At 43.7% G+C, this 25,020-nt stretch overlaps 2 protein-coding genes across 5 annotated transcripts; both read left to right on the forward strand.

Annotated features, from left to right (window-relative positions):
- The first annotated feature begins 1,695 nt into the window (after nucleotides 1-1,695).
- LOC121608395 lies at nucleotides 1,696-8,167 on the forward strand. Of its 2 annotated transcripts, XR_006006912.1 has the most exons (6): nucleotides 1,696-2,032; nucleotides 4,786-4,992; nucleotides 5,613-5,743; nucleotides 6,213-6,486; nucleotides 6,732-7,208; nucleotides 8,059-8,167. XR_006006912.1 is itself a non-coding variant. In XM_041939658.1 (5 exons), the coding sequence occupies exons 1-5, from the start codon at nucleotides 1,789-1,791 to the stop codon at nucleotides 7,043-7,045; spliced, it is 1,170 nt and encodes a 389-aa protein (XP_041795592.1). In that variant the 5' UTR covers nucleotides 1,696-1,788; the 3' UTR covers nucleotides 7,046-7,880. The 2 variants fall into 2 exon arrangements, 1 of the variants encoding a protein (XP_041795592.1); XM_041939658.1 differs by lacking the exon at nucleotides 8,059-8,167 and having other exon boundaries at nucleotides 6,732-7,880.
- A 703-nt stretch (nucleotides 8,168-8,870) lies between these two features.
- Nucleotides 8,871-21,060, forward strand: prdm11 (PR domain containing 11). 3 transcript variants are annotated; one of them, XM_041939855.1, is made up of 7 exons: nucleotides 8,871-9,044; nucleotides 11,984-12,060; nucleotides 12,203-12,462; nucleotides 12,563-12,630; nucleotides 12,956-13,158; nucleotides 14,621-15,127; nucleotides 15,989-21,060. In XM_041939855.1, exons 2-7 carry the CDS (start codon nucleotides 12,033-12,035, stop codon nucleotides 18,148-18,150), a joined length of 3,228 nt encoding a protein of 1,075 aa, XP_041795789.1. In that variant the 5' UTR covers nucleotides 8,871-9,044; nucleotides 11,984-12,032; the 3' UTR covers nucleotides 18,151-21,060. The 3 variants fall into 3 exon arrangements, with proteins under 3 accessions (XP_041795789.1, XP_041795791.1, XP_041795790.1); XM_041939857.1 differs by having other exon boundaries at nucleotides 12,956-13,143; XM_041939856.1 differs by lacking the exon at nucleotides 8,871-9,044 and adding an exon at nucleotides 9,095-9,210.
- Nucleotides 21,061-25,020: the final 3,960 nt, after the last annotated feature.

Raw genomic sequence — 25,020 nt, forward strand, 5'->3', positions numbered from 1 at the left:
CTTACCTCATCCACAGCTAATTCCATTGGGGGTGTGTTGAGTGCAAAAAATATGAAATAAAAAATAAAAGAAGTCTTTTTTTATCTTCCATTTGGTGAGATGCATTGTAGCGATATGAATAAAGAAAAAGTTCACCTGGTGTGCTGAATAATGTGTAAATTGGTAATTACACAATCTGAATATTTGTATAATTGTTTGTATTTTTTCATAATGATTTTGGAAAGGAATGTGTTTATTTTTTTGACTTCTGTTCCAGATGTGTCTTCTGTTGGCCTGACATTGTGACTGGTCTGGTGGGATTCTTACCTCTGTATTGAGCCTCTTCTGTGATGAATTCTTTGTATGCAGTGTTTAGGAAATACTGTAGGGAACATGGGGAGGAGTTGATATTAGGAGCATTTGATCAATTTGTATTTATTTATTTTATCATTTTGTTAATAAATTGTGAAAAGCAGCGTGTCTCCTCTGGTTTTTATTTATGAACATCTGGATGGAAGAGTTTTGTCAGTGTTATTTCAGGAACTTCAGGCTAAAATTCACCTCACTTAGTTTTGCTTCATTATTAAAATCACTGACATGTGGACAACAGTTCAGAGACTGGGACGTTCTCATTCTTTATTTTTTATTCTTTAAAAACAACTGAAATAATTTAACAAATGACAAAAGAGGCACGTCACAGTTCCCATTCTCAACTGTGAGAATTTTGTTCTGTTCCTTTTATTTTAATTGTTTGAATGTATTTATAATCATGTCGAGGTTTGGACTGTTGGATGGACAGACAAAACACTGTGAAGGTACCACTTTTGGATCTGGGTAATTGTGACATTTCTCACTAGTTCATAATAGGAGAAAATAATCAGCAGATTAATTTAGAATGAAGAGTCATTAGTCGTAGTTGTATACAAACTAGCTCAAAATTAGGTCCACCTCAGCCAAATACAACAGTAACATCCAATAGTTACAACAATATAATGTGTTATTTTTTCAACAGGTGTTGTGGTCAGAACACATGTCAATAGTTAAGACAATGTTTCGTGTGTGAAGGCTCTGTCTTCACCTCAGGGTTGGTTCAAGTTCAGCCCTGAATTATGTAGCCATCGTCAGCAGAGTGGCGCAGCGGAAGCGTGCTGGGCCCATAACCCAGAGGTCGATGGATCGAAACCATCCTCTGCTATTTTTTTTTTTTCATCGCAGGATAATTACTGAATACTGATCACTTATTGTGATTATTGTTTGTAGATAGATAGATAGATCCTTTATTCATCTCCGAAGGTAAAGCAGAGCACATTATTATCATTAAGTTTTACATGTTCTATTCAAAATACATCTCTGCACATTTGATCGATAAACTGAGCAATGTAATATGAGAAAAGATACGTCTTTATTTATGTCACGCCGAGGAAATTTACCTGTTACTGTTACTGCTGAAGAAGTAAAAAATCTCATCATAATTGGGTTTAACAGGTATTTGGAATTGAAAGAAAAATCCGTATAAGAACTGTTACTCTTCTATGATAGAGTTATTATTTTAATGAATAACTTTGCTTTTAAAAATATATATTTGTCAGATGAGACAGCGTGAAAGTGAATTAGGGCACATTTTATCGCCGGATTAGAAAAGAGAAAGCCCCGTAGTGGCGACGTCATGTGACTCACGCCGCAGTGTATTCTGGGAGATCAGCCATAACTGTTGGCGGTTCTATGTTGTCGTGCAGCGCGTTCACACAGCTGTTTACTGTTTGTTTCCTCTTTTATTCACGTCGGTAACTTTCTGTCTGTCGGTTATTAATGGGGGGAAGAAACTGCTGCGTGAAGAACTGCCGTCACAGGTCTCACGACCACCATGGCAGAAAACTCCCAAACGGACTAACTTTCCACTGTTTCCCAGCTTGGAGGAGGAATGAAGGAAGTCAGATATCTGAGCTAACGAAGAGGAGGAGGATGGCCTGGGTAGCCGCTGTCAACCGCAGCAACATCACATTCAACCACGTCCCCACCTCCATGAGAGTGTGCTCCCGGCATTTTCACTCTGGTGAGTTTTAATCAAGCAGAAAACCTACAACTTCCTCTGTGACTGGCTGACAGTACTCCACCTGGACTCCTGCCCAGTTTATGAGCGCCACCTAGCTAAAGCTAACGCAGGCTAATGCTTAATACAGTCCTGCTGGAAATCTTCTTTTAGCTTCGTTTTAGCTCAATGGAACCCATGTGGTTTAAGCCAGGAGTATGTATGTTTAAATTCAATGAAGACATGGTTTAAAATAACCATACCGAACCAGACTTCATCACATCTGATTATTTTCTTCTCTTATTTGGAGCTTCATTCAAACATAAACGGCTGCCTCACATGAGACAACACTTAAAACAAAAGACTTAAAACAGTAAAACCAATGTTATTTCAAAATAAAAGCTTTAAATGAGAACAGCAGAGATGCTTGAGAGAGCTTCATTATCACCTCCACCTGTGGCGCTCAGGTGAGACCATGGGTAGATCTCATTTCTCAAAATTGTCGTTTCCTCGCTCCTCGCTCCTCGATCTTCGCTCGAACCGGAAGTACTTCTGGTCCGCCATATTGCCGGCCGTCCCAAAGCGCAAATTGCGGCTCTGAGGAGCGAGGATCGAGGAGCGATGAGGGCCCTCGGAGGAACTATGAGCGAGGATACATCAGTGCATCCTACCCGGAAGTCTGTCAACTGAACGGTATGAAGACTCCGCCCCCACAGCTGTCACGTTTGAACGAGGTGGAGGAGAAAGTGCGCTAGTGTAACTATCCTGCAGTGAATGGCTGTAATTCAGATGAGCCTAACTGAACGTTACGTTCTCCAAAGAGCGATAATACAAGAACATGAGGATCCGTCATGTTTCAATCATGTAAGACAGGGATGTCAAAGTCAAAATACACAGAGGGCCAAAGAAACAGATTTGCTACAAGCTGAGGGCCGGACTGGTTCAATGTTTATTAAAACATATTTTAATGATTGCACATGGCCTATTTAACTAAGATCTAACACAATGTATATTATTAAATGATTAAATGAACAATCCAACATTCTTTTATGGCTCTATCATTAATTTCAAGTGTAAACATTTTTCAACAGGCACAAAACCAAACTTCCTTCAAAGAAAAAAAGTCCTGTGCATTAAATGAATAAAGCAATATTTTCTTATGGCTCTGTCAGTAATTAAGGGAAAACATTTTCAACAGGCAAGTTGAGTTCAACTGAAAATTAAATCTAAATAAATGAAATAAATTAAAATACAAAAATCTATAGGACACAGACAAAACAATACTTTCCTTTTTGGGGAGTGGGTAACTGAAAGTTAACATCTGTTCTGGCTGCTGATGAATAATGAAGCCGAGGCCCATATGCCGCGCTGCAGTGAGTTGGTGGGCTACCGTTGCATTGTGGGGAATGTAGTATTGGTGCCTGCAAAACACCAGCGGGCGGCTGCGGCCAGTTCTAATACTAATCAAATATCATCCGGGGGGCCGCACATAAATCATTTGCGGGCCGCATCCGGCCTGCGGGCCTTGACTTTGACATATGTGATGTAAGAGATGATGTATAGTGAGCAGGGACGATAGGAACCTGCTCACTATTATCCCGCTTAGAATTCTGCTCACTACTAAAGCATTCAATATAAAGTGACACAAAATAGTGATTAAAACATATTTATTGATTTAAAATGAGCCTACTCTTGTCTGTCACCACTCTCAGTGCGCAGAGGCTCTGAACGTAAACACGTACGTTGCCTAGCAACCGCCTCTCACTGTGCGCAGGCCGGCAGGCAGGAAGACTTATTTCTTTACAGATATTCAGAGAAATCATGTCAAATGTGGAGAAGTGACGGGACCTCCCAGACCTGAGAGAGACGGAGCTGGAGACAGAGTTTGGTTTACCGCTGTTATTCCTACTGATGGATAAAAGTCCCGCAGCAGCTGATTTCTGTTCAGCGTCAGACATTAAAACATCTGTCTCCAGTTTTGTCTCCACTCAGCAGTCTTTTATCTACAACCTGTTCTAACACTAACACACCGGCCTCTCGTCACTTGTTCTGCGTGTTATCTGAGTGAAATAATGTGTTTCATGGCTCGTAGGTTGCCTTCACTGACAGCTCTGAAATGTGTCTCATTGAACAGGACAGAAGACACAGCGAGGCTGATAAAGTTCAGGTCAGAAAATGACCACCTGTTCACCTGAAGAGGCGTCCAGCCAAGAATGAACTCATTAATTCTCATGTGTGTTAATAAAAGTGTTTCATATTTATTTGCTAGTGCTGGAGACTTTTTAAATAATGTAAATATAAGTATAAAATGTAAATATATCGAGGGCGGGGGGTGGTGGGGGTGTGAATATAACGGTAAACGCAGCAGATCCACCTGTGTCGCGTCATCAGAAACAGACGTCGCTTCACGTGACGCTTCAGAGGAAAGGACGTCTCAATTCTCTTAAAACATATTTCCTCGTTTCTTCTCTCCTTGCGTGGTTTCCTTGCGTCCTCTCATGCATCCCCGGTGGGAGGGACAAAGACGCAAGTGAGGGAAACGAGGATTCAATTTTGAGAAATGGGATGTACCCCATGGTGAACAGTCCTGCTGAATACATCACGTGACGTACTTTCTGTTCATGCTTTAATGGTAATTCTCATTATATTTTAGCACAGTCCACTTCTATTGGTCAGACAAAACAAGATATTTGAAGATGTGACCTTGAAGTTTTCTCCATTAAACAACAGATTTCCCAATATTGATACAATCACATTAAGATCTTGTATGTTCGCAGGTAAACCAGCGTATGAAATGCTGGAGTCGGATCCGGACTGGGTCCCGTCACTTCAGATGGGTCACAGTGAAGGAGACTGCAGACAACCCGAGCGTCTCCTGTCTGAGCAGCCAGAGAGACAGAGAGAGAAACAAAGCTGGACGACAGAGACGAGGCCGTCCCAGGCGTCCCCTTGTCCTCAGAGAGAGTCAGAAACAGCAGGAAGAGGTGAGTCTGACTTAAGTCTGCAACACAAACAGACCAACAACAGCCGAGTGTCTGTCTGAAGAGACGATGGCGGCCTGGAGGGGATTTCTTTAATTATACCAGAGCTGACATCAGTTGGCTGTTGGGAGACAAATTGTCACAGACTTGAGGACGAGGGCAAAGGACAGAGGACGAGAACAAAGAAGAAGACAGACTTTACTCAGCCGGTGTTCAGATGAACAGTCTGACAGTTGTTTTAACAGGCAGCAAACAGACTGCAGAGGGCGCCAGTGAAGTGCTTTGATACACTGAAGGACTGATAAAATAATGAGAGGCAGGTGTGTCTGCAGGGAGAATGATGGACAGGTGGATGTCAGGTGACCTGAATTGGTGATATATATATATATATACACACACACACACACACACACATCTGGTGCACAGGTGGAGATCGGCAGGGACGACAGAAACGATGCGTGGATTATCAAACTAGTTCCAGATTGCAGTCGACTGTCAGCCTGTAACCATGCTGCTCTGAAGTGTCAATAAAAGATGATGACGTGACATTTAATCTGTATTTGTGGACTGAAGAGACTGCAGACGGTCACATGCATTTTTGTCTGCTTTCTGTGGTGTCGCAGCCGTCCGTCCCTGGAGAGACATTCGTTCTCTGCTGCTGTCAGCTCTGCAGCATCCAACCAGCATCGGCGAGCAGTCAGGAGACGAGACGCAGCAACAAGCTGCTGCTGTGAACCAGGACGTCAACTTCAGAGTGAGTCTGAAGAGACTTAATCCACTGTGTCTCTTTTAAATTATACTGACACTGAAAAACAACAAACGACAACTGGAGACAAAGGTCCAACAAGTTATCAGAAAAAACACAACCAGAACTCGTTGTCTGAGTTCAAACAAATACAAAGAAGATAAAAATAGAAGAAAAACAACCTCATATACCTTTTATATACAGTATTTACAGTACCAGTATATATACCTTTATATACTCTATCTGTAGTGTGAATTAGTGTGTATCAATCAATCAATCAATAAAGTCTGAACCTGAGATTTGGTAACAGCAATAAGGAAGTATCACTTGACTGATACATTTGCTCAGGTTATTAGTTAATAACCACTTAAATATCCCAATTAATTTGGGATATTTAAATGATCGGTTTGATGATTACTTCTCATCGTAGAGTCAGTAGATTCTTCTGATGAACTAACAGGTCAAGCATTTGTTTCAGGACTTCTTCAAAGATACTCTGGAGGCTTCTCTGGAGGCCTCCAGCAGGTCCAGGTCCCTTCGACAGCTCTACGTCCCCAGGGAGCGTGCCATGGAGCTAAACTTTAAACTTCCACCTCTGCAGGAGGAGAATCAGAGGAGTGAAGGGTCCTCCTCCTCCTCCTCCTGTCTGACCTGTGTCAGACTGCAGAGGAGAATCAGAGAGCTGCAGGAGAAGCTGTCCCAGGACAAGGAGGCCCCAACTGTGCTCCAACCAAACCAGGACCTGCAGAGATGTAAGTCCGTCCAGGGGGAGAAAGAGCCTGGATGTAAGTTCCAGGAAATCAAATATGGGCAGATGTTAGGACAGAGCCAGAGACAGAGCCAGGCTGGTGCCTGTCAGTCTTTATGCTAAGCTAATCAGTATCTGTCTTCTCATCCATAGTAACTGTTGGCAAACACGGTTTCCTTTAAAGAAAACATTACAGCAGGTCGTGTGGATCAGAACATTTTACTCACCTTTGTTTTTCCCTCTCTGAAGGTGACGCCTCGGCCAACATATCTACTCCCATCGGCGCGGCGGTCTCTCGGGACAAACCGCGGAGGCGTCGCCGGCCTCCTCGCTTCCAGGCGTCCTGGCTGAAAACGTTCTGGTTCCTACGGTACTCGCCAATGCTCGATCAGATGTGGTGTCACGTGTGCCGCCTCCACGCGGACAAGTCCTTCCAGAACTCTTCTTTAACCAAAGGCTCCAGGAAGTTCAGGATCCACAACATCAAGAAACACAGTGACAGTAACTACCACAAAGAGAACGTGGAGCGCCACATGTTGTATCTGCGCCACAAGAGGCTGTGAGGCCTCATGTCTCCGCTTTGAGAGATAATCTCAGTCGCTTTGTTTCGTGCTGGACACAACATGTATCCCTCTGAAAGGTTAAGCTCAGCGTTCGTGAGCTGTGTACGTTTCATACTGGACCCTGATTGGCTCCCAACTCACTCGAATGTCATAAATCCTGCAGGTACGTCCAGGTGTTCAACTCGTGAAATGTTTGTTGTTGTTTTTTTTAAAGTGAGAAATTAATATTTCTGGTGTTTTTGTTGCCATAACGATGACGAACAACAAAACCAACATCTGCTGAGACGAAGACGATCATTATTATGATGATGTCGCCTCACCTGATGATGTCATCATAACTCCAGGTTAATATTAGTCTGTGCTGTGTCTTCAGCTGCACCGGCCTTTAAAATGATGACTGAAGCACAGCGTTGAAACGTCTGCACTCTGTTTGGAGGAAATGTTTCAGTCCGAAGCTCTGAGATGGAAATAAAATGTGTTTTTAAATTAAAGCTGTGGACAAGAACTCGTTTCACCGCACTCAGACGTCATATTAACTCGCTGTGGACGATCATCAGTGGGCGTCTCTAACAAACTGGCCATCACTGCTAGAGGTGGCGTCTGGACTACACTCTGTCCAGTTTATTAGGAACTCTTTGTGCTAAAATCATATTCATGGTATCAATAGACTGAACCTCTGTTTGGGATCCATTAAAGCAACATCATCACAATCATGTGGACTGATCGTGTGAAACTGTGTCACTGTCATACTGTCAGCTAGTTGATCTCACGTTGGTCTGTGTGGACTCTGGAATCAGGTCTTTGTGTGTCGTCCTACAGAAACTGTTTCTCAACATAATTTTGGTCCCAAATCCTCAAAGCTCCAGTTCTCAAGTGTTGTCGTGTAAGAATAGTAACAACAACATGATGCATTGAAATGACATTTCTCTTTCAAATATGTGTAATTTGTAATTTTTAACTACAGTATTTGCTAGAAATCTGCAGAACTTTAACAAACACTGTGCGGTTTGCAGTCTTGATGTTTACAGGAGCCGAGGGAGGTGCTGTCAGAGTGTCCTCCATGTGCTGGGACGTGTTCTCCATCAGGGGTGATAACTCAGCCATCATCCTCCTTCCTCCCACCCCCTCCTCTGGGTGGAGGAGGCGTACCAGGACGGTCTGAAGTCTCCTTCTGTCAGCAGTGCAGATGCTGCAGATCCTCCATACATACACATGTTACACACACACACACACACATATTATATATATATTATTCCCCCCACCACCCCCATATAACATGGAAACGGTCACGTGCCTATAAAAAGCAGTTTTAATACAGTCTCTGAGTAGATTTCCAACAAGTTTAAAACAACTGATGATAAATGTGACAAAGTGCTGCGGATGAAACAACACGAGGTTTTCCCACTGAGGACATGAACAGTGAAGGTTACTGAAGCAGCTGATGAAAACAGACCTGAAACACAGATAACTGATCTTTGATCAGTCTGATAATCGATCATTTGATCAGAGGTGATCAGCAGCATCAAACTGAAGCTCAAACAGACGATGAAAGTTCATCTTCAGGCTGGAAGCTTCAGATGATGCTCTTCATGAGTAGTTTGGATACTTCCTGTGTTTTTAATAACTGCAGTAACGCAGTTTTCTGTGTATTTGTACATGTTTACTGTGTGTTTGCAGTATTGTGCCGTTTCCTCCTGCTTCACTTTGCCTCCAGAGAAAACGGTGAAAGCGTCTCTTTCCTGTCAGACTCAAATTCACACTGTTAACTTTAATTTTTGCGCAACTGCTTTCTTCCGTTTTCCATGTCATTTCCTGTGATAAAAAATGGTGGTCAAAGCTCGGGGAGGCGACTGAGTCGCTGCAAAAATTAACGGGAAACTTTGCGTCGGCGGGCAGCCGCGGAGCCAGCGGCCGGGGGTCGGTGCTCGGCGGCCGCGGGCTGGAGAGTCCGGCCTCACCGGGACAGAGGCTCCGTGTCCCCGCTGCGTCTCTGCACAAGGTGGGTCCGTGTCAGTAGCCACTGTGGCCAGCGAACATGGCTTCCGAAAACAGCAGGCAGATTGCCAGCAGCCTGCAGATCGAGCGCGTGGCGCAGATTAAATCTCAGCCTCGGATCATCCTCAAAGCGCCGATTTACGGATTATCGATGGCGCTCAAAGTTAAAGGTAACTTCAGTTTTTCGGTGTTTGCGCAGAGTTCAGACTCCGGAGGTGAAAGCCCCGAACAAACAGATCCATGAGCCGCCTGTGTGAGGAGGAATCTGCTGGTAGTATGTGACAAGTCCTGGAAATAAACTCAGATCCGCATCAGATCCCGATCCCGCATTAATGGGACAGATGTGATCCGGACCTGCCCGCTGTCTGTCACATGAACACTTTGCTTCACACACTTCTGATGTTCAGAGCTGAAATAATGACATAATGAACTGAGCAAACAAAGAAATTATGAAAATAATCAGCAGCAGATTAATGAAGTTTTTCTTTTTTTAATAAAAACAAACGTGTCTGATTTCCTGTTTGACATCATTTTATTCTAAACTGAGTCTCTGTGTTTTGGTCTGTTGCTCAAACAAAAGAATTCACCTCGATTTCTACGAAATTATGATAAATGTTCTTCTGTTTTCAGACATTTTGGAGATTAATAGAGGAAATAATCTGCTGATAAATCAATAATGAAGACAATTGATAACTGAAGCCATAGAGATGTTCGAGCTGGAACGACAAAAAAAATCAAAATCAAAAATTCTTTATATATTTATTTATTTATCTACAACAAATGATACACAGGTGATACACAGCAATAAAAAACTCTGAAATGATTAAAAAAACAAGTCGAGTAAGTAAATAAGTCTGCCAAGAGGAAAAGATCGACACCAACAACAGTAATCAAACTAAAAAACACTAAAGAACCGAAGCAGAAAGTCTGGACGACCACATCAGCTGACACAGCGACACTTTCCGTCTCATTTCAACATCTTTGATGTTTATTTGGTGCAAAAAGCTAATTTGGCAAACTCAGTCCTGTTCAGACGAAAGGATAAAAGTTTGAGTGAAATAGATTTCAGACGTGATGGAAAGCATCATTCTGTTCGAGAGAAGCTCGACTGAAACCTGGACAGTTTAATTCTCACCTTCTCTGCAGCTTTTAAATGAAAGAGAACGATTGCTGGATCGTGATCACACCTCCTTGACCTGATTCTTAACATGAATCTGGTCTAAGACTCATTTAGAACCAGTTCAAGGTTTTTCAGGGATTTCAGATCACTCGAGATCTGACACAGTTTGACCCACAGATGGAGCATACGCATAAAGAATAGCATCATCTGCATAAAAGCGTGTTTGGCAGTTGACTGCTGAGGCACAGATGTCATTAATATGCAGGGTAAACATCACTGGGCCTGAAATGGAACCTTGTGGAACATTCAGCATTTATTCAACTTTAAAACCACGACCAGTTTATCCAGAAGTAATCTGATTAACAGAGTCAGCGACCTTTAATGAATCATTGGACGGAGCATCACACCATCCAGCAGAAATTCTGTCATTTCCAGCCACTGTTGCTGCTGTAATGGTGCTGTGACATGTTCTAAACCGGACTGATGGGGACACGGAAAAGGCCGAGTTTTAGATGGTTCTTCACAACATTTGTGTCTCCTCCTTCATGTGTCTAACTGGTCTGCAACCAAAGAGCCTTTAATGAATGGATGTTTATCAGCTGAGGAGTTAAAACCAGACAGAAAGCCTTGCAGCGTAACTTCAGACACCGCTGACACAAAGTTGATGCCGGATGTTTTACCGGACAGTAAATCTAACATCTGACACTGAGCTATGAACGGAATGATGTGGCCTGTTGGTAAGAATGAGATCCAGCAGCGAGGAATGACTGGACATTTTCATGTTAGGTCGAGTCGTTCTGTAATCATTAGGGTGAGATCTCAGAACTGGTCAGACCAACAAATCCTCAGATAAACTGTTTGCTGGATCTGGACTAGTGGAGGGCAGACGTATACCCACAATAACCAATCCAGTTACATACAGACAATATCTAGTCCGTCAGTAGTGTGAGAAGGAACCACGAGCAGTTCATTACTGACACACCTGATCAGTAGGTTGATTTCTACACTGTAAAATGTCACGCTCGCGTCTGTATTTAAAAAAAGAAAAAACAAAAACACATCTAATGAATCAACAATCAGCTGATATATCTGAGCAGAACTCCCAAATACTGAGATCAAAACCCCACAAAGCTCTGGCTGTAACAAAAAGAGTCAACTTTTAGACCCAAAGTAATCAGTAAGTTGACTGACAGGAACTGTATCGTTTCATAATGTTTTCAGTGATTTTAGCTGTAAAATCATTTGATGTTTGATCTTCAGATGTTTGATTTGCTGCTTTTCCTCTGAATGATCTGAATGTGTTTGTAATAATGTGGAGCTTTGGACTAAACAAACACTGTGAAGGCGTCACTTTGGCCTCATCGTCACCACATTTCTCACTATTTTCACAATGTTTCCAAACCGATCGATCGATTAATGGAGGAAATAATCAGCAGATTGATCCAGAATGAAAAGAATCATTAGTTAAAATGAAGCTCAACCAGCTCCAACAGTAAAATCCTGCTTTGACATGAACGACTGAGTCACAGTAATCTGATGAGGTCAGATAGAACAGGAGAACAGTCACAGGGACGTTTTACTGCACTCAATACTTTTACTGTATTAATTGAAGTACATCTACTGATTATACAAACATACTTTAAGTTACATTTAAGCAAGTTTTTCAGTGCAGGACTGATGATGATGTGTTTATCACATCATCATTAGTGTTGTTGGTTATATGACTGTTATGGTATAACTGTCCACTGTGAGAACAGGTGTATTGTTGCTTGTTGCTGATTGGTTCCAGCAGCAGTGATGGGCTGTGTGTTGTTGCTCTGCAGGGGGTGTGAAGTGGACGACGTGCTGAGTTTCTACCAACATGGTTCCAAGATGAGCGAGCAGTCGTTGGACCTCTGGTGTAAGTTCTCCTTCACTGACGGTCTGCAGCCATGCTAACGGCTCTGTGAGGCTGCGCTGACACACTGTGGTGCTGTGATAACTTTAAAGATCTCCGAAATGTGATGCCGACACTTTGTAAAGGTCCAATATTTGTCCTTCAGTCTGTGAGGAGTGCCAGGACTATTTCCAGAAGGAGTGTCCGTCCCACGGGCCCCCGCTGTTTGTCCCCGATACACCTGCGGCCCCGGGGTCAGCCAACAGGGCGGCGCTCACCGTCCCGTCGGGCCTGGAGGTCTTCACCGAGGGGGACGAGGTGGATGTTCGCTGCGTGGATCCAAACATCCCCAAGGGGGCGGTGTTCGGTCCGTACGAGGGAGAGCTGGTCTCCAAGGACAAGTCCTCCGGCTTCTTTTCCTGGATCGTAAGTTCAACCAGTTTGAGACCAGTCTAGACCTGTTCCAGTTTACAGCCATCCAGAAACCAGTTCTGAACTAGTTTTCTGTTTTTTCTGACCATTCCAGATCGTTGATTTTAACAACACGTATCAATCCATCGACGGCAGCGATGAAACCAAAGCCAACTGGATGAGGTAACACTTTTTATTTCTTTAGTTTTTGATTTTCTGTCCAGGTCTGCATGAATCTGGTCTCTATGATACAATTAGCAATATATTAGAAGAGTTCAAACAAGATCTTTTATCGTTTCTCTGCTGGATCTTTCACTATTTTCTGACATCTGGTAATGACACTTTATGTTGACACTCAAGATACAACACCTGAATTGATATCATGGCTGTAGAAGATGCTCATTTCTGATTCTGAAATGCATTCTGGTAAATGCAGTGAAAGAGGATGAGGTCTTTACATAAAAACAAAAAATGGAAAAATGTTCCTGTTGGTGTTTGTGACCTGCAGGTTTGTCAGGACCTCGTCGGAGGAGAGCGACAGGAACTTGACAGCGTTTCAACACCATAAAAGCATCTACTTCAGAGTGTGTCGGACACTGGTGGCGGGAGAGAAACTGAGGGTCTGGTACAGCGACAACTACATCCAAAGAATTCACTGCGTCTCTCAGGAGAGCATCGACCGCAACCTGGACACAGGTGAGCTGGACACAGGTGAGCTGGACCCAGGTGAGCGGGACAGGTAGTCTCTGATTTATTAGCTCAGCTATGGTCGGTGAAGCTCACTGTACAAACAGCTTTTGTTGATGCTGGGTCACAGCAGAGGTGGACCACAGGCCAAATGCATTTATATTAGTATTTATTTATTTATTTATTGCTTGGAACATCTGTTCAGATGAAACCTTACAACGTTGGCCCACAGGCCCCAATTTGGGTGGCCCCGATCCACATCATGTTTAATTTGTTGTCTTTGACAGCTCACACATCCTGCTAGTTTGCATTTAATCAAATCTGATTCATCTCAACTGTGTCTGTCATGATATAATGATGGAAGAAGTGTTCAGACTCTTAACGGACGTAGCAGAGTAAACTGTAGTCACTTCCACCACTGGTACAAGATAAATCCCTTTTTCTGTGGTGTTTTCCTTTATTTTGAGACTAATTTATCACAAAATGAGGCCAGAACTCTTTTCTCCAGCAGGTGGTGCTGCTGCTCTTTAATGTGTTCTATACGTGGTAAAACCGTGATGGAGGAAGTATTCATATCACGGACACAAGTACTAATACCACACAATATTATAAGCAAATGTCCAGCATTTAAAATGTTACTTAAGTAAAAGTATGTCAGTATAATAAGGAAAATGTACTTTAAGTGTTAAAAAGTAAAAGTACTCAGTGCAGAAGAATGTTATATATATTATCATTAGATTAATTAGATTGAATTATTATTAGATTAGAGTTTAATTAGATTCTGACACAGGTCATTACAGAACATTCAGTCTCACAATCACACAGTTTCTGCTGTTCTGTAGGAAGTAAAAATAAATAATTACAGTAAATAAAATCCCAAATTTCAACATTAACAACAAACACCATCTGTTAAGATCACAGATGCAGGCGGGTCCCTCAAAATGAGCTAAAATGTTGAGTTTCTTTTAGTGGAACAGCGAGCTTGTTCCAGCAGTGTCCATCACTTTTTAGCGTCCCCAGGAAACACATTGTGCCGCCGTCTGCGCGATTTGCAGAGTGTCTATATTTTGTTGTGTCTTCTCATTTTGCAGTATTGTTTCTGATGCTGTGCAGCTCTTCATCGCTTGTGTTTTTTGCAGTGTTGCAGTGCATTGAGCTCTCAGGGCTGTAAAAATGGCTGAATTTACAGATTTTCATCATTCAGAGACTGTGATTACACTGATCTCATGATTGCAGCATTCACTGATCAGGCTAGTTTATTCCCTCGAAACAAAGGTCGGTGTAAAAGCCCATCAGTTAGAAATTTTAAGTCTAGATCGGTGACCAAATCTGGAGGTTTGTTTGTTTTATTTTTTAACGTGTTTCACTTTAATTCAACATGAGAAAATAATTTATTTGATTACTGACCAGTGCAACCATGAGCTCCATGTGGGGTTGACATTGACATTTTTGCTTGACATAGCTAAAAAAAACTGTTTAATTCCAGATATTGGGAAGCCCAACATTCAGACGGACTTTAAATCTCCGTGTCTGCAGTCAGCTCTGCAGGGCAAACCCAGCCCCAGTAAACAACCCAGCGAAGAACCAGACGGTCAGCCTCCTGCCAAGAGGAAGAAGATCGACCTCATCTTCAAAGATGTCCTGGAGGCTTCTCTAGAGAACTTCAGCAAGTCCAGGTCCCAGTCTTCCCTCCCCAGTGAGTGTAAAATAGCAGTTCTTGGGTCTGGGTCTCATTCTGCTGAAAGCTGCTTTAACGTTCCTGACCTGAAGGTGGAAGAGAAAGAGGAGAACCAGAGCAGCGAAGAGCCCTCCACCTCCTTCTGCCCCAACTGCGTCAGACTGAAGAGAAGGATCCTGGAGCTGGAGGAGGAGCTGTCTCGTCTCAGAGGAGAACAGGCGCACGTGGTCGGTCCACCAATGTCTGAACAGACCCTGGCCCAGCACGATCAGGCCCCGCCCCACCCTGAGCAAGGCCCCATTGAAGATTTTCAAGGTATGTTCTGAAAAATTATGGTTGGAACCAAAGTTGCTCTTTTTTTTATGGAACTGGTTTGTTTAACTTCTTTTGGTGAAATCTTTACCTCATTCTGTTCATTTTAATCACGACTTGGTCTACAGTCATGCTAGCAGCTCTGTGCGGCTGTACTTGAGCTAATGCATCACCATGCTAACATACTGATACTGACCATGCAAACACGCTATGTTAACCATGTTTATTTTAGTGTAGCATGCTAGCATACTAACAGTTGCTAGATATCAGTAAACACTAAGTACAACTGAGGCTGATGGGATTGTTATTAGTTCTGCAGGTATGTGGAAAAGTCAGATGTTCACCCAAGTTATTACAGTTCAACCACATTGCATCACAATTATCCAATAGTTGTTGTGTTATTTTAGTCTGGACCAAAGTGAAGGACAGACATGATATAAAAAATACTCATAGGATAATTTTCCACTGTCCTGCTTCTGTGGTTAAGGTTGGATTTGGTTAAGATGCAAAATTACTTGCTAAACACTCGGAAAAAATGGTGGTCGTGGTTAAAAGAAACGATGGTTGACTGCTAATAAGATTTTTGAACTGACGTTGCATGAAAAGTTAGCGGATCGCTAAGCTAAGTTATTGTAATTCATCTTAAGGGGAACATGACTGTCTATCGTGACAATGCAATCAACACTGTTAAGATACGTCATTGGAAGCCACAGATGTCAACCTCATGGTAGCGCTAGATGAATAGTCAGATGATCACTAATGACTGAAGTCATTAGGATGAATTATTTAGTGACCATGAATATTTGTACAAACAAAAATTACTTTAAGCCGGTGGCAGAAGTTGAATGTGTTTTTTCTTTGCAGGGATGGAGCCTTTGACTCCCACACAGGTGGGTCTTGACGAAGAAGACCAGGATGTGGACTCAGCCGATGAGTCGATTGCTGCAGATCTCGTGATTTCTCCAGAGGATCCATCAAAGCTTTCTACTGGAGGAGGCAGGCGGATTCGCCGCTTCAAGCAGGAGTGGCTGAAAAAGTTCTGGTTTCTTCGATACTCACCAACCCTCAATGAGATGTGGTGCCACGTCTGCCGCCAGTACACCGTCCAGTCATCTCGAACGTCTGCCTTTATCATTGGCTCCAAGCAGTTCAAGATCCACACCATCAAGCTCCACAGCCAGAGTAACCTCCATAAGAAGTGTCTGCAGCTGTATAAGCTGCGCATGCATCCAGAAAAGACAGAGGAGATGTGCAAGAACATGATGCTGCTCTTCAACGCAGCATACCACTTGGCCCTGGAGGGTCGTCCCTTCTCTGACCTGCGTCCACTGGCAGAGCTTCTGAAGAGGTGTGAGCTCAAAGTGGTGGACCAGTACATGAATGAAGGAGACTGTCAGATCCTCATCCACCACATTGCACGTGCTTTAAAAGAAGACCTGGCTGAGAAGATGCGCCTGTCCCCCTTCTTAAGTGTCATAATGGATGCCCAAAATGATGATCTTTTCTCAGACATGGTGGCAGTCTATGTCCAGTTCCTTACCAATGAGGGCTCTCCAAACACAGAGTTCCTGTCCTTGCAGAGACTGAGCATGGCCAATGTTGATGGGTATCTCCAGGCTATGGATCGTGCTTTCGGTGTCCTAGGCCTCAGATTTCAGGACTTGCTGGTGGTGGGTCTTGGGGTAGACGGCACCAACATCTCTTCAGGAATGAGAGCCAACCTGTACATTGCTGTACAAAAGACTTTTCCTTGGATCCTCTGCCTTCCTATTATGATCCATCGGCCCCATCTGGAGGTGCTGGATGCCATCAGTGGGAAGGAGCTCTCCTGCCTGGAGGATCTGGAAAACAACCTCAAGCAGCTCCTCAGTTTCTACCGCTACTCCCCTCGCATGATGGCTGAACTGAGATCCACTGCGCCAACACTGTCAGAGGAGACTGAGTTCCTAGGAGACATCAGAGCCATTCGATGGATTATAGGAGAACCAAATGTCCTTAACGCACTCATCAAAGATTACCTGGAGGTAGTGGCCCATCTTAAAGAGATCAGCAGCCAGACGCAGAGGGCTGATGCTGCAGCCATCGCCCTCACCCTCCTCCAGTTCCTCATGGACTATCAGTCAGTAAAGCTCATTTACTTCCTTCTGGACATCATAGCTGTTCTCTCACGATTAGCCTTCACTTTCCAGGGAGAGTACCTGCTGGTGTCACAGGTGGAAGCCAAGATAGAGGAGGCCATTCTGGAGATTGGCCAGTTGGTGGACTGCCCCGGAGAGTATCTGCAAGAGTTTGAAGAAAGTTTCCGGGAAAGTTTCAACGGAGTTGCTCTGAAGAACCTGCGTGTTGCAGAGTCCAAGTTTCAGTCCATCCGAGAAAAGATCTGCAGCAGGAGCCAGGGCATTCTGTCTCAGAGGCTAGACTTGCAGAGCCGTTCATTTGCCAAAGCCTGCAAAGTCCTGGACCTGTCCACCTGGCCTCACAACCGAGAGGACTTACAAGCTTTCGGGGAAGAAGAAATCCAAATGATATTCAACCATTTGGAGTCCATTTCCTCCATGGGTCAGGAGGGTTCCCAGGTCAGGACAGAGGCCAGGGTTAGCCTGGTGGTGGAGTGGAAGGATCTGAAAGCAGACTACTACAGTATGAATGGTTTTAAAGAGGTCATTAGTCACATCTGCAGGTACAAGCAGCGTTTTCCTCTCTTGAATCGGATTGTACAGGTCGTCAGGGTCCAGCCCAGTTCCACAGCCTGCTGTGACAAAGGTCGAGTGTCTCTACAGAAGATGTGTAAGAACAATCGTTCCCGGCTGACTCTGGAGCAGATGAATGACCTGCTGACTGTGGCAGTTAACGGACCGCCCATCTCTAACTTTGATGGGAAGCGAGCGTTGGACAGCTGGTTTGAGGAGAAGTCTGGCAGCAGTTACTCTCTGTCGGCTGAGGTGTTGAACAGGATGTCATCTGCTGATCCGAAGTCTGTCTTGCACAGCGTTGACGTCAACACAGAGTTCTACCCTGACATTTAACAGGGATACCCAGTGATGCAGTGCTACAGTAAAATAATACTACAACACCACACCAATACTAACAAAGTGAGGCAGTCTTGCTCCTTGATGCCAGTGATTTCCAACCCGAGGTACTTGTGCCACACAGGCCACATGTGCAGTCACCAGAGGGCACATGGACAGATTACGAAGCTCGGCTAATTCTAACATGATTTTATAATATCCACAAATTTGTGTTAAGAAAAAAATATACAAATATCTCACAAATACGATTATTTACAAAATCTGAAGTTCTTGTCCCAATAACTTACCTGCTATGGTAGTTACAAATTAGTTTTCCACCAACCTGAATCAGTTAGAAAAGCGGACCACAAAGAGCTGAAAGTACACAAACTGTAAATTGTTGAAATATGCAGTTTCTGTTTTTTCATATGGCATCAGGTCAGGTGCAAACTTGACCATAACTACTAAAAAAAAAGAAAAAGACTAAGCCTCACCAAGCAGTTATTGTGAGTCTAGATTCACACACAGCAGTGTTTCCTCTAAAACACTATTGAACTGCACCATGAAGCCATCCCATCTATCAAAGGGGCACTAAACCCACCTGAGAGGGCTTTGGGGTACTTTAGACAAAAAAGGTGGAGCTGCTGTTCTCCACCACTGGTCAAAAGTCTTTCCAAAAGAACTCTCCTTTCAGCTGGAAGTATGGATTGATGCATCGGTTGATTGATTGATTGGTGGATGGATTGATTAATGACAGAACGGACCAATTTGGGCAAAGCTCACAGCATCAGGGCCCCCTGGGCTTCACTCATGGATGTCGCTAAAAGAGAGACAGAACAACTACAAAGAGACGCAAAACATCTCCAGAGACACAGAACGGCCACAAAGAGACACAAAACATCCACCAATAAGTGCAGCTACAGACGAGTGAGCAGCGGTGCTGTAGCTGCTGTGCTTTGACAGTGTGTCCACTGTGTCGTAATCCGTCCATGTTCAGCTTCATATTGTGCTGAAATCTTCCTTCTCTGACTGACTGACTTCTCTCACTGATGAGTATTGTCAAACCGGGGGCTACTGAGTGGTCCTGCACTTGCTATATGTAATAATAAAGCACTTGTTGCCGAATAAAAGTCACTTATTCGGCGGGAACAATCAGTTAGTGTCAAACTAAACGTCTGAGCTATTGAGCCGCTCTCTGCTTCAGCGCCTTTGCCGATGGGCTTTTCAGTCATGTAGTGCCTGACAGAAATGAAACAGCTAGAGTGTAAGGATGTATAAAGGCTTTATATTTCTATTAGAAATGCAGACAACCGTGCTTCACACTGTATATATGTTGTATAAACTGTATATATTGTAAATGCTTTTGAGCCAGTTTTTAAGGAGAGTATTTTTCTCTGGAATTTGATGATTGTGCCAAAATAATCGAATGCAAGAACCGAAGCTAAAGGTGCTATCCTGCTATGCCATACTGTACTTCGCCATATTTGTTTAGATGTTTACTGCTGCAAATTATATATCTGAATCTGATATTTTTCACTGCTGCATCAGCTTCATGTTTCGGTGTTTCCAGCAGGGTGACTTCAGTCTTGGCCAAAGCTCAGACTTAAAATAATTAAAATAAGTTTTAAAAGCTGCATGATAATAGTAAACTGTTGCTTTTAGTGCACATTTAGGTCGTATTTTATCATTGTTATTAAGATGAGCTGAGACAGAATGATCTCTTTGTGTCCTGAAGTTAAAGGAATATTTAGACATTTTGGGAAATCAGCCTCTTCACTTTCTGATGCAGAGTTAGATAAGAAAATCTCTGATGTCTGCGCCGTGACGTAGGATGTGGAAATAATAACGAGCTGCTGAAGAACTGTTCTGCAAACATGACGACGGAAGCCGCCATCGCAGACCGTTACAGTGATACAGTGATGCGGTCGATCGGTGAGGGTGGCTCATGTTAAAATGTGACTATAAGACCTCTGGCCAAGGGGCAACCTTCTTGGAACAAATCAGAATAACAGGACTTGTGTTGTTCTTCCCACTCTGCAGACATGGCATGAATGCAGCTTTAGTGCGGACATAGAGCTCGGACGCTATTAGCTTAGCTTAGCGTTAACACTAGATGCAGGGGGTGTCAGCTAGTTTGGCTCTCACAAAACTCAAAAACATGCCGTCCAACACTTCTAAAGATCTGTGAGAGATAAGCTAAGATAAGACTTTTTTGATCCCACGCTGGGGAAATTCACTTTTTACAACAGCAGGAATAAAAAATAGAGGAAAGAAGAAACAGGCAATAAAAAAGTCCAAAAATGAACACTGTGTACCCACCAGTTGGGCCTTTACAGGAGTTACATGCTGAAGCTAAGCTAACCCCCTCCTGGCTCTGGCTCCATACTTCTTATCAAGCTTTCAGTGAGAAAGTGAATAGCTGTATTTCCCTGAAATGTCAAACTGTTTCGAAGTGTTTGCTGTATGATTAGTACACCTTTGTTTTATTGTGCACATCTGCAGCGGTCCATGCATGCAGGTGTGAAGCTGACCGTAAGGTTTGTGTGCAGGATGCTGCCTGAGCTGTTGTAGCTGTTTCTGGTTGGATGTAGTCACACTGATGATGGAGCGGCACAGAGCTCCACAGAGCAGAAAGATCACATTTCATTTCAGTCCAAAAACCTTTGACTTCAGAATGCTGATGTTTAGTGCTCTGCCTTATCTGCACGTGTTGGTCTTCTTTATACCGACGTTTGGCTGATTGTAATCTGACTCCAGAGCTGAATGGAGTTGGCTTTAAGTTGCTCATGTTGGATGTTTGCTGAACTGTGAGATTCTTCACTGCTGGAGATGAATTTTGGTTCCACACGAACCAAAAAAAACTTTGTGGTAACCTGATTTTTCTATTCACAGTTTTTTTTCTGTTTGAAATGCTTTAAAAATACACTTTAAAACACATTTGATCTGCCGTCGTGTTGTCAGTCGTGTTGAATGGATGTTGCTGCTGTGTTCAGGTGAAACTTAATACTGTCAACAAGAACTTGTTTTTATTTGAAAAAAAAATGTCCCCAACCCACAAGGTAACAGGTGTCAACGTCATCAAGGTATCGTGATTTGTCATTAATTGCTGTCCCGTGATCTCAGGTGGGACAGTGGGACTGGCTCACTGACCTCCGTCAAAGTGGCTCCATTAACACTCTGCTGAATTAGCTGTTAGCAGCCCCTGTTAGCGGCTCCTGTTAGCCGTGGACTCTTGAATGTACAGACAGCTCTCACTGGGTCATTGTGATACTGAGGAAAAGTTAGAATAAGCAGGTTTTTATGACTTCTGACAGTTTCATAAACGTTTGCTCTCGATGGACTATATACGGAAGTCGAGAACGGCCAGGTCCGTATAAATTTTTTTTTACCGTTTTCCCGTGATAACGAATTAAATTATTTGGTTCTCAGCATAGACTCGTTCTTGATTTCGGGGTTTCTACACAGACAAAACCCTAATGAAGGCTAGTGCTAATTTAGCACGATGTAGCTTGATAAAGTGTTTATTAGCAGTGATGTGATGAGTGTGTTTACATTATGTTTAGTGCAGCACAATGCGTTACAGTGATCAACTTAAAATGTGTCTATAATCAGAGGAAGTATGCCCCTTTGTATTTAAAGTTCAGGGTTTCCCCCAGTGCTTTATAGGCCTGGACCCCCCCCCCGCCAGGCTAAGCATCGATTGTTTATGATGAACGATACAATGTGAACAACAACTTGTGTTTAAAATCACAGTAACTAGCAAAGCAAACCTCGATGTCAGCAGACCCAAATAATTTAATTCGTCATCACAGGAAAACGGTCTTTGTTATCTCGAGATAACGAAATAATAATTTGTTATCATGAGAAAACGGTAAAAAAAAATGTATACGGACCTGGCCGTTTTCGGCTTCCGTAGATATATTCGGGAAAGGATGATAAAATATGTCTGTCATGTCTGTAGGTTGACATCTGAGTTATGTCTCCAAGAAGAAGGAGTTTCAGCAGCTTAATTTCTCCCATGAGCTGCATGTGTTGCTGAGTGTAGCTCCCAAAATGTTGGACTGTTGCTTTAATGAAGAGTCTTTGCAGTCCACAGTGGAGCCCAGCAGGAGGTGAGGGGGGTCAGGAAGGCTGGATCAGAGGTCAGAGGCTGGCCACAGAATTTATCCAACTCGTGCATCAAAGCGAAGTTGAAGTTGTTTTGTTTGTGGCAGGAAGCGTTGGCCGAGTGTGAACGGCTTTTCATTCAGAGAACAAACTGTCTCCTGCAGAGTTTATCAGCCTCTGGAGAAAAAGAGGAAATGTGTCAACATGCAAAAAGAAAGCTGGGCAGGAAGGGATGTGACACCCCATCAAAATGTCTTCATGTAAGAGGAGCCAACGCTGAGTTTCAAATGATTAACCCTTCCAGCCGCCTGTGACGGTGTGTCAGAACGTGGACGGACGCCGGACACCGGACGATGGACGCTGGTGGAACTGGGAGCTCTTTGTCTCCTGATGAGGCTGAATGAAATGACCTTTGTCCACAGGAGTCTGCTCATCTGTTGCAGCTGCCCGCGGTCTGACGTCACCTTTCTTCACACGTTCCTGAATGTGCTGGATTCATACGTGAAAAAAGACGCTTCGTGACTGTTTGCCTTCAGGCAACTTTCTGAGTGGTGAAAGTCAGAAATCGTCGTCAGAGATTCGTCTCACCGACTCACGGCTGAATGAAACAGAGCTGAAACGATCAGTTAGTTAGAGAGCAGAAACAGAAGATGTAGATGTAGATGCCATCACATCTTCTCTCTCGGAGAACCTGAAACTTCAGGTGTTTGTTGTCTCTTGTCTCCACGGTGACCTGATGATGATTACAGAGCTGCTGGTTTGACAAACATGAACTCAGTTAATTTAAACACAAGATACTTGTGCTCAAAAAGAGGATTCATTCTCAGTGAAGAACCTTGGAGCTCTAATCTGCCTCTATACCTGCCAAAGAGCAGTGATTCCTAACACGTCTCTGGGGGTCATCAGGTGGAAACCTCCCTTCAACAGTGTTTCGCCTACTTAGTCCCACTACACCTCCAGGAGGTTAGGCAGTGAACTCCGGCGTCCCAGAGTCACCCCCCCTAGTGCCAGTTCACACTGCTCCTACACAATCCAAACAGCACCGCCACGTTCAACTGACCCAGAGATGCTCCAGGTAGTGGCCAGTACCGATGCTACCATTTAACTATTGCTAATGCTACTGCTAACCGCTAGGAAGAACAGAAGAAGACAATAACGCTAGATTCACCTATACTGTTAATGTTAATTGCTAGCTACCAATACTAACTGCTAAGATACTATCATACTCTCACCGCTTTAGCTATTGTTAGCTGCTACAATGCTACCACAGGCCTAGATGCCACATGTAACTGCCGATTGCCACACTACCATCATCTACCCCTGCCTCTCACCAATTGCACCAAGAAAAAGCGGGGTGGGAATACAAACCCTGGTTCGGGTAGGGGATAGAAAATAAAGAGGTAGAGTCAAAAGATGAAAGCAGGGATTGGATACAGACCCTTGTTCGGGTAGGGGGTGGAAAATTTAGAAGGTGCTGAAGGTGGAGGCCTAAACCACAGACTAGATTTAACAGCCTCTTCTAACATTTCCTTCAAGAAGCAGCAAACCCTACCATTTCCTTCAAAAAGCAAACAGAGCAGGAAAACAAACCCTAACATTTCCTTCAAGAAGCAGACAAAACAGGAAAACAACCAAAAAGATCAAAAAACAAGCCAACTCTGTGTCTTACCACGCAAACTAACCTGAACAGGCCGCATGGTCCCAAAGAGAGACTCTAGCTGGCCACACCCCCACCTTATCTAAACTTCCTGGTTCTCTTCCTATTGGCAGAGTGAGAAGATGGGGCGGGGAAAGCAGAGCAGAGGAGAGGTGTCTTGTTCAGACTTTAACCTCTTCTCTTGCCGGGTTAGGCATGCATGTCCTCTGCCTGCCCCCCCACTGTCCCTATTTCACCCCCCAACTACTATTATTTCTCCTGATCCATATCCACTGACTAGACCTAGCAGCCTCATCTGACATCTCCCTCACTGTCTTTCTTAAATTTTGCCCATGCACTCCCAGCTCCCTCAACAGTGAAACAGCTGACCCTGCAACAAAACCTCTACACCCCACTTCAACCGGACAGACCCTGGTCTTCCATCCCCTCTGCTCAGATTCTGTCTTTAAATCTGCATACTTAGTCTTCTTCCTTTCATAAGCTGCCTCCACTGAATTTTCCCAAGGGACTGTTAACTCAATAAAATACACAGTCTTTTTACTCATGGACCATAAGACAATGTCTGGCCTCAGATTACTATAAACTATTTCCTGGGGCACAACTAGCTGTCCTCCCAAGTCGACCTGCATTTGCCAATCATCAGCCCCTACCAGGCAGCCACCTCCCTGCTTTCTCCCTGACTTAGCAGCTTTATTTTTCTCCCCCTCTCGAACAAACTGCACATCTAACCTCTCCTTTCTAGAACTTCCAGAATTCACCTGCTTCCTTCTCTCCTCAATGCCTGCGGCTAAGCTTCTCAGCACCTGATTATGCCGCCATGTATACCGGCCTTGTGATAAGCTAATTCTACAACCTGACAAAATGTGCTTTAAACTTGCTGTACCTGAGCAGAGTGGGCACGATTGATCGCCCTGTACCCAGAGACTTAGGTTCTGCGGGGTTGGCAACACATCGTATGTCGCCCCTATCAGAAATTTAATACGGCCTTCCTCCATATTCCACAGGTCCCTCCAACTAAGTTTCCTCTTCTCAACACCTTCCCAATTCAACCATTGTCCCTGTTTGGCTTGACCAACTGCTTTTGCCCCTCTTAACAACTCCTCCTGCCTACGCACCTGTTCCAC

The sequence above is a fragment of the Chelmon rostratus genome, chromosome 6 (assembly GCF_017976325.1).
Source record: "Chelmon rostratus isolate fCheRos1 chromosome 6, fCheRos1.pri, whole genome shotgun sequence".
NCBI lineage: Eukaryota > Metazoa > Chordata > Actinopteri > Chaetodontiformes > Chaetodontidae > Chelmon > Chelmon rostratus.

Excerpts from the sequence above, each read along its gene's own strand:
- prdm11 (XM_041939855.1), top strand. The coding sequence starts at position 12,033 with ATGAGCGAGCAGTCGTTGGACCTCTGGT. Across the intron at positions 12,061-12,202 it reads GCAGTCGTTGGACCTCTGGT|TCTGTGAGGAGTGCCAGGAC; the intron begins GTAAGTTCTCCT and ends TTTGTCCTTCAG. Across the intron at positions 12,463-12,562 it reads CCGGCTTCTTTTCCTGGATC|ATCGTTGATTTTAACAACAC; the intron begins GTAAGTTCAACC and ends TGACCATTCCAG.
- LOC121608395 (XM_041939658.1), top strand. The coding sequence starts at position 1,789 with ATGGGGGGAAGAAACTGCTGCGTGAAGAACTGCCGTCACAGGTCTCAC. Across the intron at positions 2,033-4,785 it reads CTCCCGGCATTTTCACTCTG|GTAAACCAGCGTATGAAATG; the intron begins GTGAGTTTTAAT and ends GTATGTTCGCAG. Across the intron at positions 6,487-6,731 it reads AAACCAGGACCTGCAGAGAT|GTGACGCCTCGGCCAACATA; the intron begins GTAAGTCCGTCC and ends CCCTCTCTGAAG.